General features: G+C 36.6%; 2 protein-coding genes across 4 annotated transcripts in view; one reads left to right on the top strand and one right to left on the bottom strand.

Annotated features, from left to right (window-relative positions):
* The window catches only part of LOC145995318 (uncharacterized), an 83591-nt gene extending 79265 nt beyond the window's left edge, over window positions 1-4326 (top strand). For both annotated transcript variants that reach the window (XM_083131927.1, XM_083131928.1), the window contains exons 14-15: window positions 91-428; window positions 2980-4326. In XM_083131927.1, the coding sequence (XP_082988053.1) occupies window positions 91-428; window positions 2980-3059 (418 nt within the window). In that variant the 3' untranslated portion in view covers window positions 3060-4326. The remainder of the gene's footprint in view (window positions 1-90; window positions 429-2979) is intronic.
* A 1961-nt stretch (window positions 4327-6287) lies between these two features.
* LOC145995317 (non-structural maintenance of chromosomes element 3 homolog) lies at window positions 6288-13294 on the bottom strand. 2 transcript variants are annotated; one of them, XM_083131924.1, is made up of 2 exons: window positions 13110-13294; window positions 6288-7762 (listed from the first exon to the last, which is right to left on the bottom strand). In XM_083131924.1, the coding sequence occupies exon 2, from the start codon at window positions 7752-7754 to the stop codon at window positions 7014-7016; it is 741 nt and encodes a 246-aa protein (XP_082988050.1). In that variant the 5' UTR covers window positions 7755-7762; window positions 13110-13294; the 3' UTR covers window positions 6288-7013. The 2 variants fall into 2 exon arrangements, with proteins under 2 accessions (XP_082988050.1, XP_082988051.1); XM_083131925.1 differs by having other exon boundaries at window positions 13200-13291.
* Window positions 13295-14486: the final 1192 nt, after the last annotated feature.

The raw sequence follows: 14486 nt of genomic DNA, 5'->3' as shown, positions 1-14486 counted from the left end.
TATGATGTCCTATTTTTCACTTCTGAAAATCTGATCACCCTATTGAAATGCAGTGTTTAGTCTATCTTATTAACACAGTGATTTCTACAGGGAGCCAGAGTTGATTGCACCAGCTACCGAGCTTGAAGGGATCCCTGAAGAGATTGCACCAGGGATTGCAGAGATTACACCAGCTACAGAGCATCCAGGGATTGGAGAGATTGCACCAGCAATCACTGAGGAAGTCCCTCCCGTTGCTGGCCCCTCTGAACCAACAGACGAAGCACCACCTTCTTCTCCTCCTCCTCCTCGTAGAATTACACAAAATGAAATTCTTAGGATCTTGAAAGAATATCATGATGCAGGGCAACATTTGACCTTCAGACAGTTGTTTCCCCCGGAATCAAACACAAAGTTGGATGCTGCTAAAGGATTTAGCATTTTGTTAGGTAAGTAATCATTTGCATTGTTTTTTGCCATTCAAATTAAGTTTAGCAAGTCAGATGAGTTCATCTTACTTTGGTTCTTCCATGTGGGTGGATGGATCACAAATCATTTTCCTTTCCTCAGAAAGAATGTAAGTAGGTCTAAAAGTCTGAACTAGTCTGTTTTTATCACTATATAGTAAGGCTGAGTAGATACTGATACTTGAAAATTGTAATAATTAAAAGTTGTTGAAAATATTGATTAACAATTGTGTGTAAGTATTCCACTCGAATTACATGAATCAATTTACCAAGAGTTTTGCTTTAAAATACTAAGAATTACACCAGAATATTAAATTATATGTTATAAAAAAAAAATCATTCAGAACTGGTGCAAAATAAAAAGACTGAATTTTGCATAATTTCCAAGATATTTAGACTCAGTGAAAGTGTGCCGCAGCTTTTTTGCTGAGTCCGTGAAAGATCAAAATGCCGGGAAAGTATTGGTACATAAATTCAAACCTATACTTTCCGATACCGTTCCATCTGCTCAGCCCTACTATATTGTAGCATGATGTCGGGTAAGGTATGGGATCGAGTCACACCGGGACGTAGCTCAGTTAATAAGAAGTTTCAATTTGGGCGTTGCTGGACCACCTCTTCCCTGAATGGTGTGGATGAAAGATGTTGGGAGCCTTGTCGGTTGAATGCTACTCACCCCTTGCTCGATGATCTGGCCCTCGGCTTCTGGCATCTGCAACGGGCAACCTGGAGATGGCGAGAGACCGCTGGCCTAGATGTTGTTGGCAATAAGAAGCAGCTTTGTCGTTGGAGCACTAGTTCTCCAAACTCGGACTGGCTTCTTGGCTTCCGGCTCTGTAGTGAGGACCTCTGCAACCATACCGACGCTTGTTGCCGCCTTGTGATGTTGCAATCTCTCGGAGTGGTCTCGTCAGTCAGCACCGAGTGTGTTGTAGATGATGTGGTTCTCGATTTACCATCTCCAGGGGTTTTATACTTCAGGATACCTTTGTGCATTTTTTTCTCCCCGCAGATGAGGTTCTTTCAGCTGGGCCCATTGCCAGGATATACCACTGCAGGGCAAATGTTGTGTTGTCCTTTCATCCATCTCAATCATCACAATTAGCCAAAAGTGATATAAAATATACTAATTCAAAGATATCAGTTTGGCAGTTACACGGAAAGAAGTAATCTTAATCCGTTCAAATCAACTTAGAGTTCATTTTTCCACGCAATTTTTTGATTGTGATAGATTTTGTCACCTGTCTGGTAGCTTCATCAGTACATGCCTGGCAGTTATCAGACAGGTGGCAAAATCTAATAGTGATAAAAACAACTCCACTCCCAAGCACGTATCTAGAAATTTTTTTCGGGTCGGGGGGTGGGGGTGGGGGGGTCCAAACCAAGTGTCTCAGGAATAATAATGTTTATATTAAAATAATTATAAATCAAATTAATACTAATTACAATACATACATTAATATTATTATTATACCATTAGGTAAAAAGACTGTATAAGAATAGAGATATAAGAGTGCATATTCATTACGTAGCTTACCTGTAGTTAAGATCGGAATAATTTATATAAAAACAAGTGTGCTGGCAAATTAAATTAATGTCAAATACATGAATAATTGAATATTTATCGAATAAGAAATATGATGTTACATGTAGTTGTAGGGAAGTAAGTTTGATTAAAATTTTATGCATATTATTTTGAGTAGTAGTGTACATAAATCATCTTTGTAATGTCATTCAAAGCCATATGATCCCAATATTAATCCTTGCCTTGTGAAAAGTTCAGAGGAAATTAATAACCATCGATTATGCAACAAATGCTAATATTTTCATTACTTAATTTTAGTACTTGATGAGTCTTTCGGAGGGTCCGGAGGCCCCCCCCCCTCTTCTCAAATATGTCCTTCCTGTCCTTCAAAGCCATATGATCCCAATATAACCCTTGTCTTCTAATAAGTTCAGAGGAAATTATACAACAAATGCTAAACAAGTATATTTTCATTACTTAATTTTCGTGCTTAATAAGTCTTTCGAGTGTGTGTGTGTGTGTGGGGGGGGGTCCGGACCCCCTAAATACGTTGTCCCTGTTCTTCAAAGCTGTATGATCCAAATATAATCCTTGTCTTACAATAAGTTGAGGAAATTATACAACACATGATAAACAAGTATATTTTCATTATTTAATTTTCATACTTAATAAGTATTTCGGGTAGGGGCAGGGGTCCAGACTCCCTAAATACGTCCTTCGTGTCCCTCAAAGCCCTATGATTCAATATAATCCTTGTCTTACAATAAGTTCAGAGGAAGTTATACAACAACGGCTAATCGAATATATTTTTCATTATTTAATTTTAGTACTTGATAATTTTTTTTGGGGGGGGGGGGTCTGGACCCCCCTTCCTAAATACGTCCTTGTCCACTCCTACAAGTAGTTTACCTTGAAATTCTCATTATTTTTAATAATTGTATATAAAGTACAATACTTCACTGCCTGCTTGTACGTTTGCTTAAGAAATGCTACCTTACTTTTTTTCAGATTTAAATGCACAGTGCAAAGTGATTTTACAGCAGGTTCAACCATATGGAGATATTTTCATACATCCTCGTGAACAGTGAGAATTCAGCAACATGTATCATACCCTTTTTCAGATACTTTATAAGGGAGTATAATTTTTAAAGTGTACAATATTATTTATGTTATATCTTGTTTCTAAATAATTTTAAGTAGGAATGCTGGAAGGAGAGAGAATGCAAATTTTAATTACTATTAATAGCATTGTTTCTTACTGTTACTTCCTGCCAAAGGTTATGGCATATTTTTGAGGAAGGTGTAGCACAAACACACAGAGTAATATATATAATAAATCTTGCTAGGCAAGGCTTTATAAAAAGTGACTTTGTAACAAAGAAAATGTACTAAATATGTCATGACACAGCTGAGAATGCTACAAATATTATTTGATAGAAGCAACAAATATATCATTATCTTTATGCTATTTTTATATATTAAATCTATATATAATAAATCTTGCTATGCAAAGCTTTTTAATAAGTGATTTTGTAACAAAGAAAAGGTATTAAATAATATGTCATGACACAGCAGAGAGTGCTATACATATTCTTTGATACAAGCAACAAAGATCATATTATCTTTACACTGTTTTTATATATTAAATCTATATTTTGTTTCAACATTAATGTTTCATGTATGAATATAACTTATGCACTAGAAACTAGAAAGCAAAGAGCAAATATTAAAAAGAGCAATATCGTTGAATTCCACGTCTTATTATTAATAAAATCGTAGCATACGTATAATTGGTGAAGCAAAAGCCAATATACAATATTAGTCCATTGTCAAGTTTGAAGTACAGGACTTCTGGATGGTTTTATAATTATTTATAATGTTTATTTGTATATTCTTGCATGTTTGCTGTGATGAAAAATGAAAATGTCCTAACATACATGGTACAGAGATATGACATGTTGTTATTTCTTCATCGTTCCCTGCAGTTGCCACCAATGCTTTATGTACCTATTTTAATATTTATGTAATTGTTGAACAAACTCCCGGTTCTTGTTGATGTAAGAACCAGCATGTAAAAACTGTATATCTAAGAGAGCTATAGAACTTGTTTCTTATTCATTTTTATTTTTGTCCAATGTACTCTGTAAAATTTGCAACTTATTGATTTCATTGTAAACACAGTAATGAAATAATTTATATTAGATATTATTTTGAGTACAGAGGTATATAATTTCTCTGATACGTAAACATGCATTAAGGTAGCATTTTGTAAAATTGAATGCACTTTTTGCAGCAAAAAGGTATTTAAATCTGTTACTTTGTTGAGTCAGATGTGTGTTTTGAATATTAGAAGACAAAAAAATATTCAGATTTTTTTAAAACTAATGCTTGCCAGTTTTGGAAGCCTGTTTTCTTAATTGATTTTATATCTATGTAACATATTTTTACTCACACTACATATAAATATTTGAAAATGTTAAAGCATGAAATATATGTAGTCCACTTTGTCATTTTTTGTATACAATTATTCATATACAAGATTTAATGTGTGTTTTATGTATTCTGTAATACATAGCTATTTTGAAGAATAAAATATAAATGCAATTTTCTTTGCATGAGGAATGATTGTTGATTTATAGATGTTACTGTGTGTGTATGGAGATCCTTTTCACTTCAAAATACTATCATTTTCACTCTTGCGTCCCAAACATTCAATCATTTTAGAATAGACCTGTTACTTTCGGTGTAATGCATGTATTGAAAAACATAACATTACATGCTCCAAGTAAACATTTAATAATTGCAATATATATATAAAATTTTCTTTACCCTTCCTTAAATATATATTACTGGGAGAAGTATGCCTTCTGCCTTTCCCCCATGGATGTGGTCAATACACCTTACATATAACATTATTTTTTGTTAGTAAAAGAAAATTGAAAGTATGAAATGCATGTAAAATTAAACTACTTTAGACTTCATCAGTCACAGGTGTGCTGTTCTTTATAGCTTTGCAACAGAAAAACTGAATGCACAAGAGAGTATGAATCATATCAGGCAATTGCAATATCTCTCAGCTTCTCTGTAATCTTTAAACAGAAAACAATGCAAGAACTCAATTCTGCTCTTTTTAAACCTTCCACTCACATATTTCAACAATTGACTTCTGAAGCCGAGCATACGGATCAAATAATGATGGTTGCGGCTGAGCATGGGTTATCCATTGCAAGTGTTCCTTTGGTTCTTATTTTGATTATCCAAAAATGGCTGAAAAGTGACTTGCAAGAAATATAAATACATTTTGCCAGAACTTATGGATTGTTGGAACCCAACTTAATGGAAGATAACAGCTAAAATTGAAATGAATTGGATATTTTTCTCTTGCTGTCCTAAGATTGTTTAAACATTGAAAACTCATCTTGTCCAAAACTATGATCTAGAGTAACACAATACTCTTGAACATGGAAAGTGATGTAGATCTCATGTTGATGGCTACTAGGGCCACAGAAAGGGCTTTTGAATTCATTTTGAAGACAACTGGTGGCTGATCTCTGTACGTCAGGAGGAGATTGAGAAGGCAAGTAAACTCTCAGACTTCCTCTTCCCTTCCAGAACTAATAACCCATGGCACAACAGTTCTTGAGGGCCTGGGCCTATCTACCGACTGCCAGCCTCACATCCACAAGCGATCATCCAATAAGTTACGGTGTGGCATCTGGTCAGCATGCCGAATTCCCAGTCGTCGTTGCAGGTTTCCATGACTGGTTACGCTACTCGTTCGTAGCTCTCCAATTTCCTCACGATGGTGCGTAACCACCAGTCCCATACACTGGCCAAAATCTCGGGAGAAAAGTTGTTGATATCCCCGGAATTCCTGTAGTGACATGGTTAGTGAAGTGCAATAGCAGTGATAACTTGTAGCACTTCATATCTAACCCCCCACCCTCTAGATTCTTCTCAAGGATAGGAACCAGTTTAAAATTAATTCAGTTCCTAAGAGATGGTCCTACATGCCTCCTTAGTTTGAATATTCTAAGTTAATATTTTCAATAAGAAAAATATATTGATTGCATGATATCTGAATCCTTAAAGTTAAGGTTTCAGTATGGCAAACATGTACACAATGGTTTTGTGACCAGAGGCTGCTGCTGCTACTACTTCTTTCCAAGTAGCTCGCAATGTAATCCACACCAACATTTTTTGGTGCTCCCACCAGGAAACGAACCCAGGACCATTCACACCAATGGCAAGAGTGCTAACTGTTTGACCATGCGGAGCCTCAGATTTGTTGAAAATTGAAATAAAAATGTTCCAAAAACTTTTTGACGCAATATAATCAAGTTTCATTAACACCCTGTTTCATCATTTCAAAGATAGGTTTATAACATTTCATCATGTATTCATTGCATCTGCACATCAGATAACAAAACCACTGATAGTGGTGCAGAACCTTAAGATTAAATTTTGTAAGTTTGTACTTTGCAACACTAATCCACAAACCAACAACTAGTGTGTTAACTTTTTTTTTCATATTGGAAAAATGTTTGTTAAACTGTCACAAAGAAATGATGTGGCTCTATTTGCACTATTCAATTTTAACATACATTCACGAGTATTCCGGGCATCCTAATCTTGCACCAAAGACAGTTTACTTTGTAATAAGCTAATTTTAAGTACCAGTACCACTAATTTCACATAATGCTTGCACCACACATTTTTGCAGAAAAAAAATGGCATAAAATGTAAAACGATTGCACAGTGAAATACAGTATATTGTTGCATGAACTCTTAATGGAAACTGCCTATTTTGGCAAAAGTCAGAAATGACTAGCAGTTTTATAAAATTGAATACAATCGTAACCAATGTTAACAAACTTAATCTATCACTAACAAATTTTACTTTCTTTCAAATTGGAAACAATTATTTTAAATATGTGGAATGAATATTGACGTAAATGATAGAACACTGAATCTTACTTCTATCATTTGTAACATCCAAAATATGTTGCTGTACAAAAATAGTATATCTTGCACACACCAAATTATGCCGATGTACTCGCTTCTCCTTCGGATTTCTCAGCCTCAGCATATTGAGCCACCCAATCTGAAGGTTTGCAGTTGCCGTATATTGTACAAACGAACTTCAGAATGCCACGCCGAGATACTTCCAACTCAGCTCGCTTCCCCCACTGATATTCAAACTTTGGTGGATCAGAGTCCGGGATGCGATTGTACTCTAGGTACATCTGTCGAACAAATTCCTGCCTGATAATACTTCTTGCATCCCTAAAATACTTATGTGTCGAGTTATTTTCAGCAATAATCTCCATTTTGCTTAGAGAAGACATTAAACTTTCCTCCTTAACAGGTCTTCCACTCATAAATATAATTGATAGCACAATCGTCAACAACACCATCTTAGATTTCTCCTCTCCTTCAAATGATACGTGCGGCATATCGTCTGAATTCTGAAGCTGGTTGATTAATAGATACACTTTGCCATTATCCACATCAACTAAGGAAAGTCCAAAGACCTCTTTCAGCACTTTCTGAACATCTTGCATTACTTTACGAAAAAGTCTGCTATGATTTTTTAGTGCATGCTTTACAATATCCTGACGCTTGACTGGATACTTTGTTTTGCCTTGAATTAGAACGAACAGTACAATGTCATTAACGATGTCTTTCAATTCTTCGGGCGTTACAGCTTGTGACTGCTGGCTTTGCATTGAAGATTCTTGAGTATTAGCCATTTGACTTCCTGATTGTGATAATCGGACCATCTTTTTACCTAAAGATAAAAAAAATAAAAATCATAAAGATATAATTTGTACAGGACAGCTAGTTCTGACTCATTTCCCATAATGATGATGACATATTTAAGCATGGTGCTTTTACAGGGTGTCTACAAAATAAGAACCAAAAATCTTTACTTTTTCTTACCATTTATTTACACAAGCCCTACTCCTAAAGTTGGAAATTAGCAATTATAAAAATAATTTTTTAATGAAAAACCTCTAGCAAAAAGCCAATTAAGATGAAAACAGAAGCCATATTTAACAAAAGAATTAGACTTGCTTTATCTCGTGTCCCTATATATTTGTGATTGTCCCTTCATCCATCTTATCATACCACCATTCATCATCATCTTTGCGATTAGCCAAAGGGGTAAAAAAGTGAAGTAAAATAAATAAATCCACCAATCAAGTGATTTTGGTAACAAAAATTCTTCAACACAAGTATAATTTATTGACCTATTTGTCCATTTCTTTACTTTTTTTGACTCTCATGATTGTTTTAAGCTCAAATCATCAATAAGTATTAACTGTAGAATGAGTAACACATTAATCTTGTATGCACAACCACCTGAATGGGCCATATTTCTAATGCAGGCACAATAACTACGTTCAAGAATTGTAGTAATACTGAAGATAATTCTGGCAATGATTTTGGCTGAAGCAACTACATCCTCAAATATATCTGTATGTAAGAGGGTATGCTAATTGCAAGCACAGGATAATTTTGCAGGTGCAAACAAAATAATGTTGAGGTGAAGAATAGATGGATCTATATAGTATGGTATGCGCTAAAATATACAGTACTGAAACTTGCATTTGTCGATGGACCATAGCTCCAGCCACACATGTTCTCAGTAGTGAAAAGGAAGTTGTGTTGTGCAGTTGTTGAAAATATATCTCTCGACGGAGGAAAAATTATTCACAATTGGGTATTATTTCCACTCATATGGAAGTGGTCGTGAAGAGGGACCAAGTTTCAGTACTATATATTTTGTACTTCAATGGTGCCATTTGCATTGGATTGGCATAAACTATATTTTCCTATTCCATTGCAACTGTGACAACAGTGTCAGAAATTATTGATCTAATGGTCAGGCTTTGGCTTACTATCTTTTCATGCATTAAATGTCCTATTTTTTACAAGGAAGTTGGAGCTAGTGCACATGTTTGTCATGGAGGAGATGTTTGCATGGTTTATGAATATTGTGTTTTCTGTTTTTATGTCTAGGAGATGTTATGGTGAAGTAAAGTACCTCTGTTACCTTAATCTTAACACTTCACGCAAGTAATATAGCACCCGACATGGGAATCAAAACAACACCAGATAGGACGTTCACAAAAGTCAATATATGTACAATATATATCTTATTTACTATTTTAACTGTATTATAAAATAAAGTAAATCAAACATGAAGGAATGAAAACTTATGAAATAAAAAATAAGTGAAATTATCACTTGTGGAGTATTAGATTTATTGGAGTTCATAATTTTTTATATTGTTACGTTACGTGTGGCAAGGATAGCCATGCATGGATAGCCCCACGAACCATTCACGACAAGGTTAGGTTAGGCAAACAGTTAAAATTGTCATGTTCTGGGAAAACAATAGCGTCGTTGGAAACACTGACCAAGGGTTACGTCATCGCACGCACGGAACATTTGGTTCACGTAGTCGAAGGTAATGGAGGCAAGAGCTTTCGTGCATCGCACACATTAATGTCGAAAAATACATGTTTTACCGGCCGAATAAATTTGAACAAAGGGAGAAAACACTTCCACGACCTTTCAAAATTCTACAGAAACTCAGTTCCGTAAGTACTTTCTCCTGTAAAATTGAATGCGTTTTTCCTATAACAGACTGTTACCGATTTCCGTAAATGGTTCATTCCATTTCTTTCCCATAAAAATTCTTAATACTTTTTTTGAAGACTAAACATTTTCGTGCTGTTCGTTGCATTTCCCCAGAATATAATGCCATAGCTATGTTAGTTGCGATTGGAATAGACTGAAATATAAGGTTTTTAATTTAATATTGTGTTATTTTCTGTTATATCTCTCATGATCCTTTTCCCATATATGATTCTGCTTAATTTTCCTGCTACATAGTTAATATGGATGTGCCAATTGAGTTTTTCTTGTATCCACATGCCCAGAAATTTTATGGAATTTTCAAATTTAATGTTTTCATTTTTATTCATTGGAATTTTATTGCTACTGTTTGTTGTGTTTTTGATGTTCGATTTAAGTGTTTGCTAATTTTTGCCAGTCAGCATTATACTCATGTCATCTGCATATAAAATAGATTTGAAGGGCTCTAAGTTTGATGACAAGTCATTTATGTGCATGATAATAGTATTGGTCCCAGGATCGAGCCTTGGGTGACTACACATGATACTTTACAAGATTTAGATTTTTTTTATGTAAAATTTATAGCAGAAATAGCCATAACATAAATTGGCCATTCACACAAAATTTTAGGGGTTGTTGCGGAAATTTTGGAGGAGTGGAATAATCACTGCCTTCCCCATGGGATAAGTTGATCCCGAATTAATCTTATTCAATCTTAAATATACTGTTTTAATTAATTAGTTTCTTAATAGCCCCTTCTAGTTTGCTGCACTTTTTGACACTAAGTGCAGTGCAGGGTGGTGCAAGGAAATGACGTTCAAACTAACTAGATGGAAAGTGGTGTTCAAGTTCAGAAGATTTAACAAATGCCTGTGTGCTACTTTAATTTGATTAGTTAGTACTCACCACATGACCATACACTGGTCCGGAAGGTAGTGCAAATGGTGCAGAAACCAAATACACTATTTGACTCCAAATCAATGAACTAAGAAGACTCTGTGTTGCACCGTGTAACCAACTAGACTCTTTGGTGCAAAGAGTCAAAAAGTGCTGCAAACTAGACGGAGCTAATACATTAATCGGAAGTGTACTCTTGGTGGGGTTGCATGTATTTCGTACACTACCAGTTAAAAGTAAAGTGCTCCCCTGTGCTTTGCACCATGCCATGAAGGTGTATAAGGGGTGTGGAGTTAGGGTGGCTTTTCTAATTTACGTCCTTATTGATTTTTGGTGGTAACCGATGGGAGTTAACAACACTGCAGGCTCGTCTGTGTGTCCACGTTGTGAATGTGTGTGCAGCCCCACTAACCATTCACGGGTAGCTCCAAAAACCATGCACGGGTAGCCCCCGAACCATTCACGGGGACAAGGTATGCCTATAGAGGTTAGGTTAGGTTCCATTAGCACTCATTTCACCCCTAAATATGTGCTTAATCATCGAAAAATTTCCTCAGTACATTCAATTACACATATCTGGACAGTATCGGTTTTTATCGATTTCCTCCTCCAGGTAATTTTTCCTCGCTTTGGGATTTACGTTGTTGAATTCCTTATACAATAAGCTTTCCAATGATATATGACACGTATTCCTTAGGAAAAGGACGTAAAGTAGAATTTTACCATTCTCGATGCATTCTCGTATCGGACAAACGGATTTCTTCAAATTTATAGGAGAAATTACATACCGAATGCAGTTTCTTTATACGTGTGGAAGTTCGGGGAAGTGTTTTCTCGCATCGTTCATTGAATTTTGCCGGTAAATCATCTATTTTTCGATATAAATGTGTGACCGATGCACGAAAGCTCTTGCATCAATTTACTTCCAGGTGGATGTAGCCTTTGTGTGATGATGTAATCCCGGTCAGTGTTTCCAAACACGTGTTTTTGTAACTGAAGAAGGTACATTTCCGCAAATGGTTTGTGGGGCTATGTGCCAATGGTTCATGGGGCTATGCGAGAATGGTGTGTGGGGCTACGCATATTTTTTTCAAAACCAATTTTTGGTAACACTTTACTATACCGGAGACGGATTTCTTCAAATTTACAGGAGAAAGTACTTACGCAAATCATTTTCTGTAGCGTTGTTGATGTTCGGGAATGTAGTTTTAATCCATTTTAATGTGAATGCATGTGGTTTTCTACGACAATCTATTTCCGACGTGCTATTGCTGCTGCTGCCATTTGCTTTCTGCATGAGAGCACAATACGCGCTGTTGCTGCTGCTACAACATGATGTGTCGAGAATGCATCGTGAAGTTGTTGGCGGGTGTGGAAGATGCCCTGGAATTTGTAATTCCGATGTTGTCCGTATATGCTAAATTGAACGAAAGGAGTGCTAATGGAACCTAACCTAACAGACCTAACCTAGTAGGCATACCTCGTCCCCGTGATGGTTCGTGGGGCTATCGTATGTAAGAAATAGACATTATTTTCGTTAGAAATCCATTATTTCACCTAAAAAAATGTTCTGCAACACAGAATAGTACGTTATCAATGTAAAAAATTGCGAAATAAATCATTGATAGGTGTCTCCGGTATAGTAAAGTAGTACCCAATTTTTAATGGAACGGCTTGAGATGACCGGACCACTCTTCGATTTTCTTCATATTTGGCATACTCACTAATTGAGACCTCCTAATCACGAATCTGAAGTTAAAATTTGTCGGAAACGTCTAGAAATTGCAAAATAAGCGAAAATAAGGTGTTAGTTTTTGAATAGAAACCATCAATTCTCGCGAAATTTTTTGTTTCAAGAGCAAATATATGTATTCCTGATAGTACCATGACACCAAATTTTAACTATGTTTGCCTAACCTAACCACGTGCCAATGGTTCGTGGGGCTAGCGTCAATGGTTGGCAATTATTTGCAATTTCTAGATCCTGATACTACCACGACACGAAATTTTAACTATGTTTGCCTAACCTAACCACATGCCAATGGTTCATGGGGCTAGTGCCAATGGTTCGTGAGGCTAGCATCAATGGTTCGCAAATGTCAAATATGAAGAAAATTGGAGAGGGGTCCGGTCATCTCAAGTCATACCTTTTAACTATTGTAACCTATATGTGACCCTACCTAACCTAACCTTACTGGAAATGGTTCATGTGGCTATGTAGGTATTTTTGGGTGCAGTGGGGTGGAAACACTGCATGCTGAATACGGTAGTGAAACTGTGACCATCATTTTGCGTGTTACCCAAGGCAAAAAGAAACTAAGAAAACTTACTCGACATGTCGCAAATAGAGCTTCTTTCCGTGGAATAAGTGAAATGCCTCCTTCAGCAATGTTTCTCAATGCAGAATACGTAAATACGAAAATTCAAATTAAATGAACTAGCAAATTTCAGTCGTTTGTCCGATACGAGAAATTTACCCAGGAACAATAAAAATAAAAATTATCTATTGTCTACCAGCCACGTAATTCAAAGGTGGCGAAGTTTGTGTTTTTTCTTATTAGTACATTTAAAGGACACGCATAATAGTCAGTTACCTTAAAAATTGTCTTATCAGTCGCATAAAACGACACCAAATTAAATTGCAATGGTAGTACCAAAAGCAAATCGAACTGCTAAAAAGAGACCTGTGTCAATTCACTGCGGTCCACTGTGGTCGATCGTTAGTGTACTGTTTTCCATCGAGTTTCTCCTGACATCTATTGGTTGGCGTTTCAAACTTCTCCCGCCCTGCGGACTAGTGATGGGTTCAAGCCGTTCATTTGTGCGAGTCGACTCATGAGCGCTCGCTCACTGAGAAGAGTCGTTCAAAAGAGTCGCCAAGCTTCTTTTTCTCGAATCACATGCCTGAAGAGGGGGAAGGGGGTAGGAGGTGTTGAAGCAGATGATTGTATTTAAGTAAACGAACACAACGTACGTCCTTCAAGATTAATAAATTGTATTGCATTTTTGTGTATATGTGTGTGCGTGTAGCCGACTAGATGGCCAAGATTCTGAAGTAATCGACATTTGATCTTGCCACAGAAGTTCCCGGGTTCTAGTCCCGGTCTGGTCAAGGATATTCTTTACGAGTGTCCCTTCATCTATATCATCACGCATCATCCTCATCGTCGCGATTACTTAAAATTTGAAGAAAAGCGGCATAAAATAAGAAAAATACAAATACGACTCTGTATGTGTATGGATATACATATATGTGTAAACAGTAAACACACACACACACAAACAAAATTTATTGCACATACTTGTTTTCATTACTCTGCCTCATGAGTGAGATTTTCTATATTTGTATCTTGTTTCAGTTTACATTTCATGCTGCGGATAATGCAAATTATGCAGTACGATAGCATACACAGAAATGCTATATAATTATATCAACCTTTTATTAGTAATAACGTGCATTTACATATTCTTCCTTTTTTTCATTCGATCACTGGTTTTAATATCGCAACAAATGTGAGAAAGCGAGTCAACAAAATGCACTCCAGATCTGCGCTGCGACACATCATCGCTCGTTCACGACTCTTGAAACAGCACGAAGAGTCACAGCACAGTCCCACGACTCTTTCCCCATCATTCGTTCACGACTCTCGAGACGGCACGAAGAGTCATTAAGCACCTTAACGACTCGCTCGCCTTAGCGACTCTTCTGCTCACTCATCGTTCACGACTCTCGAGACGGCACGAAGAGTCGTGGAGCACCTTAACGACTCGCTCGCCTTAGCGACTCTTCTGCTCACTCATCGTTCGCTCGCGAGTCGCGAGCTCTCTTACACAAGGCGCGGCGGCGGCAGTCTCGCCAGCAGACTGGATCTACAGTTTAAAGTAGGATCCACCCGCTCGCTCTCCGTGGATGGCTAACAGCTGTGTTTAAGAAATATATATCGCTCTTGAACATTATCCATGTCCATCCC

The sequence above is a fragment of the Lepisma saccharinum genome, chromosome 11 (assembly GCF_977018435.1).
Source record: "Lepisma saccharinum chromosome 11, izLepSacc3.1, whole genome shotgun sequence".
NCBI classification, from domain to species: Eukaryota; Metazoa; Arthropoda; class Insecta; order Zygentoma; family Lepismatidae; genus Lepisma; species Lepisma saccharinum.
The sequence above is the reverse complement of the archived record's forward strand: the minus strand, read 5'-3'. Positions and strand labels throughout refer to the sequence as shown.

Excerpts from the sequence above, each read along its gene's own strand:
- LOC145995317 (XM_083131924.1), bottom strand. The coding sequence starts at position 7,754 with ATGGTCCGATTATCACAATCAGGAAGTCAAATGGCTAATACTCAAGAA.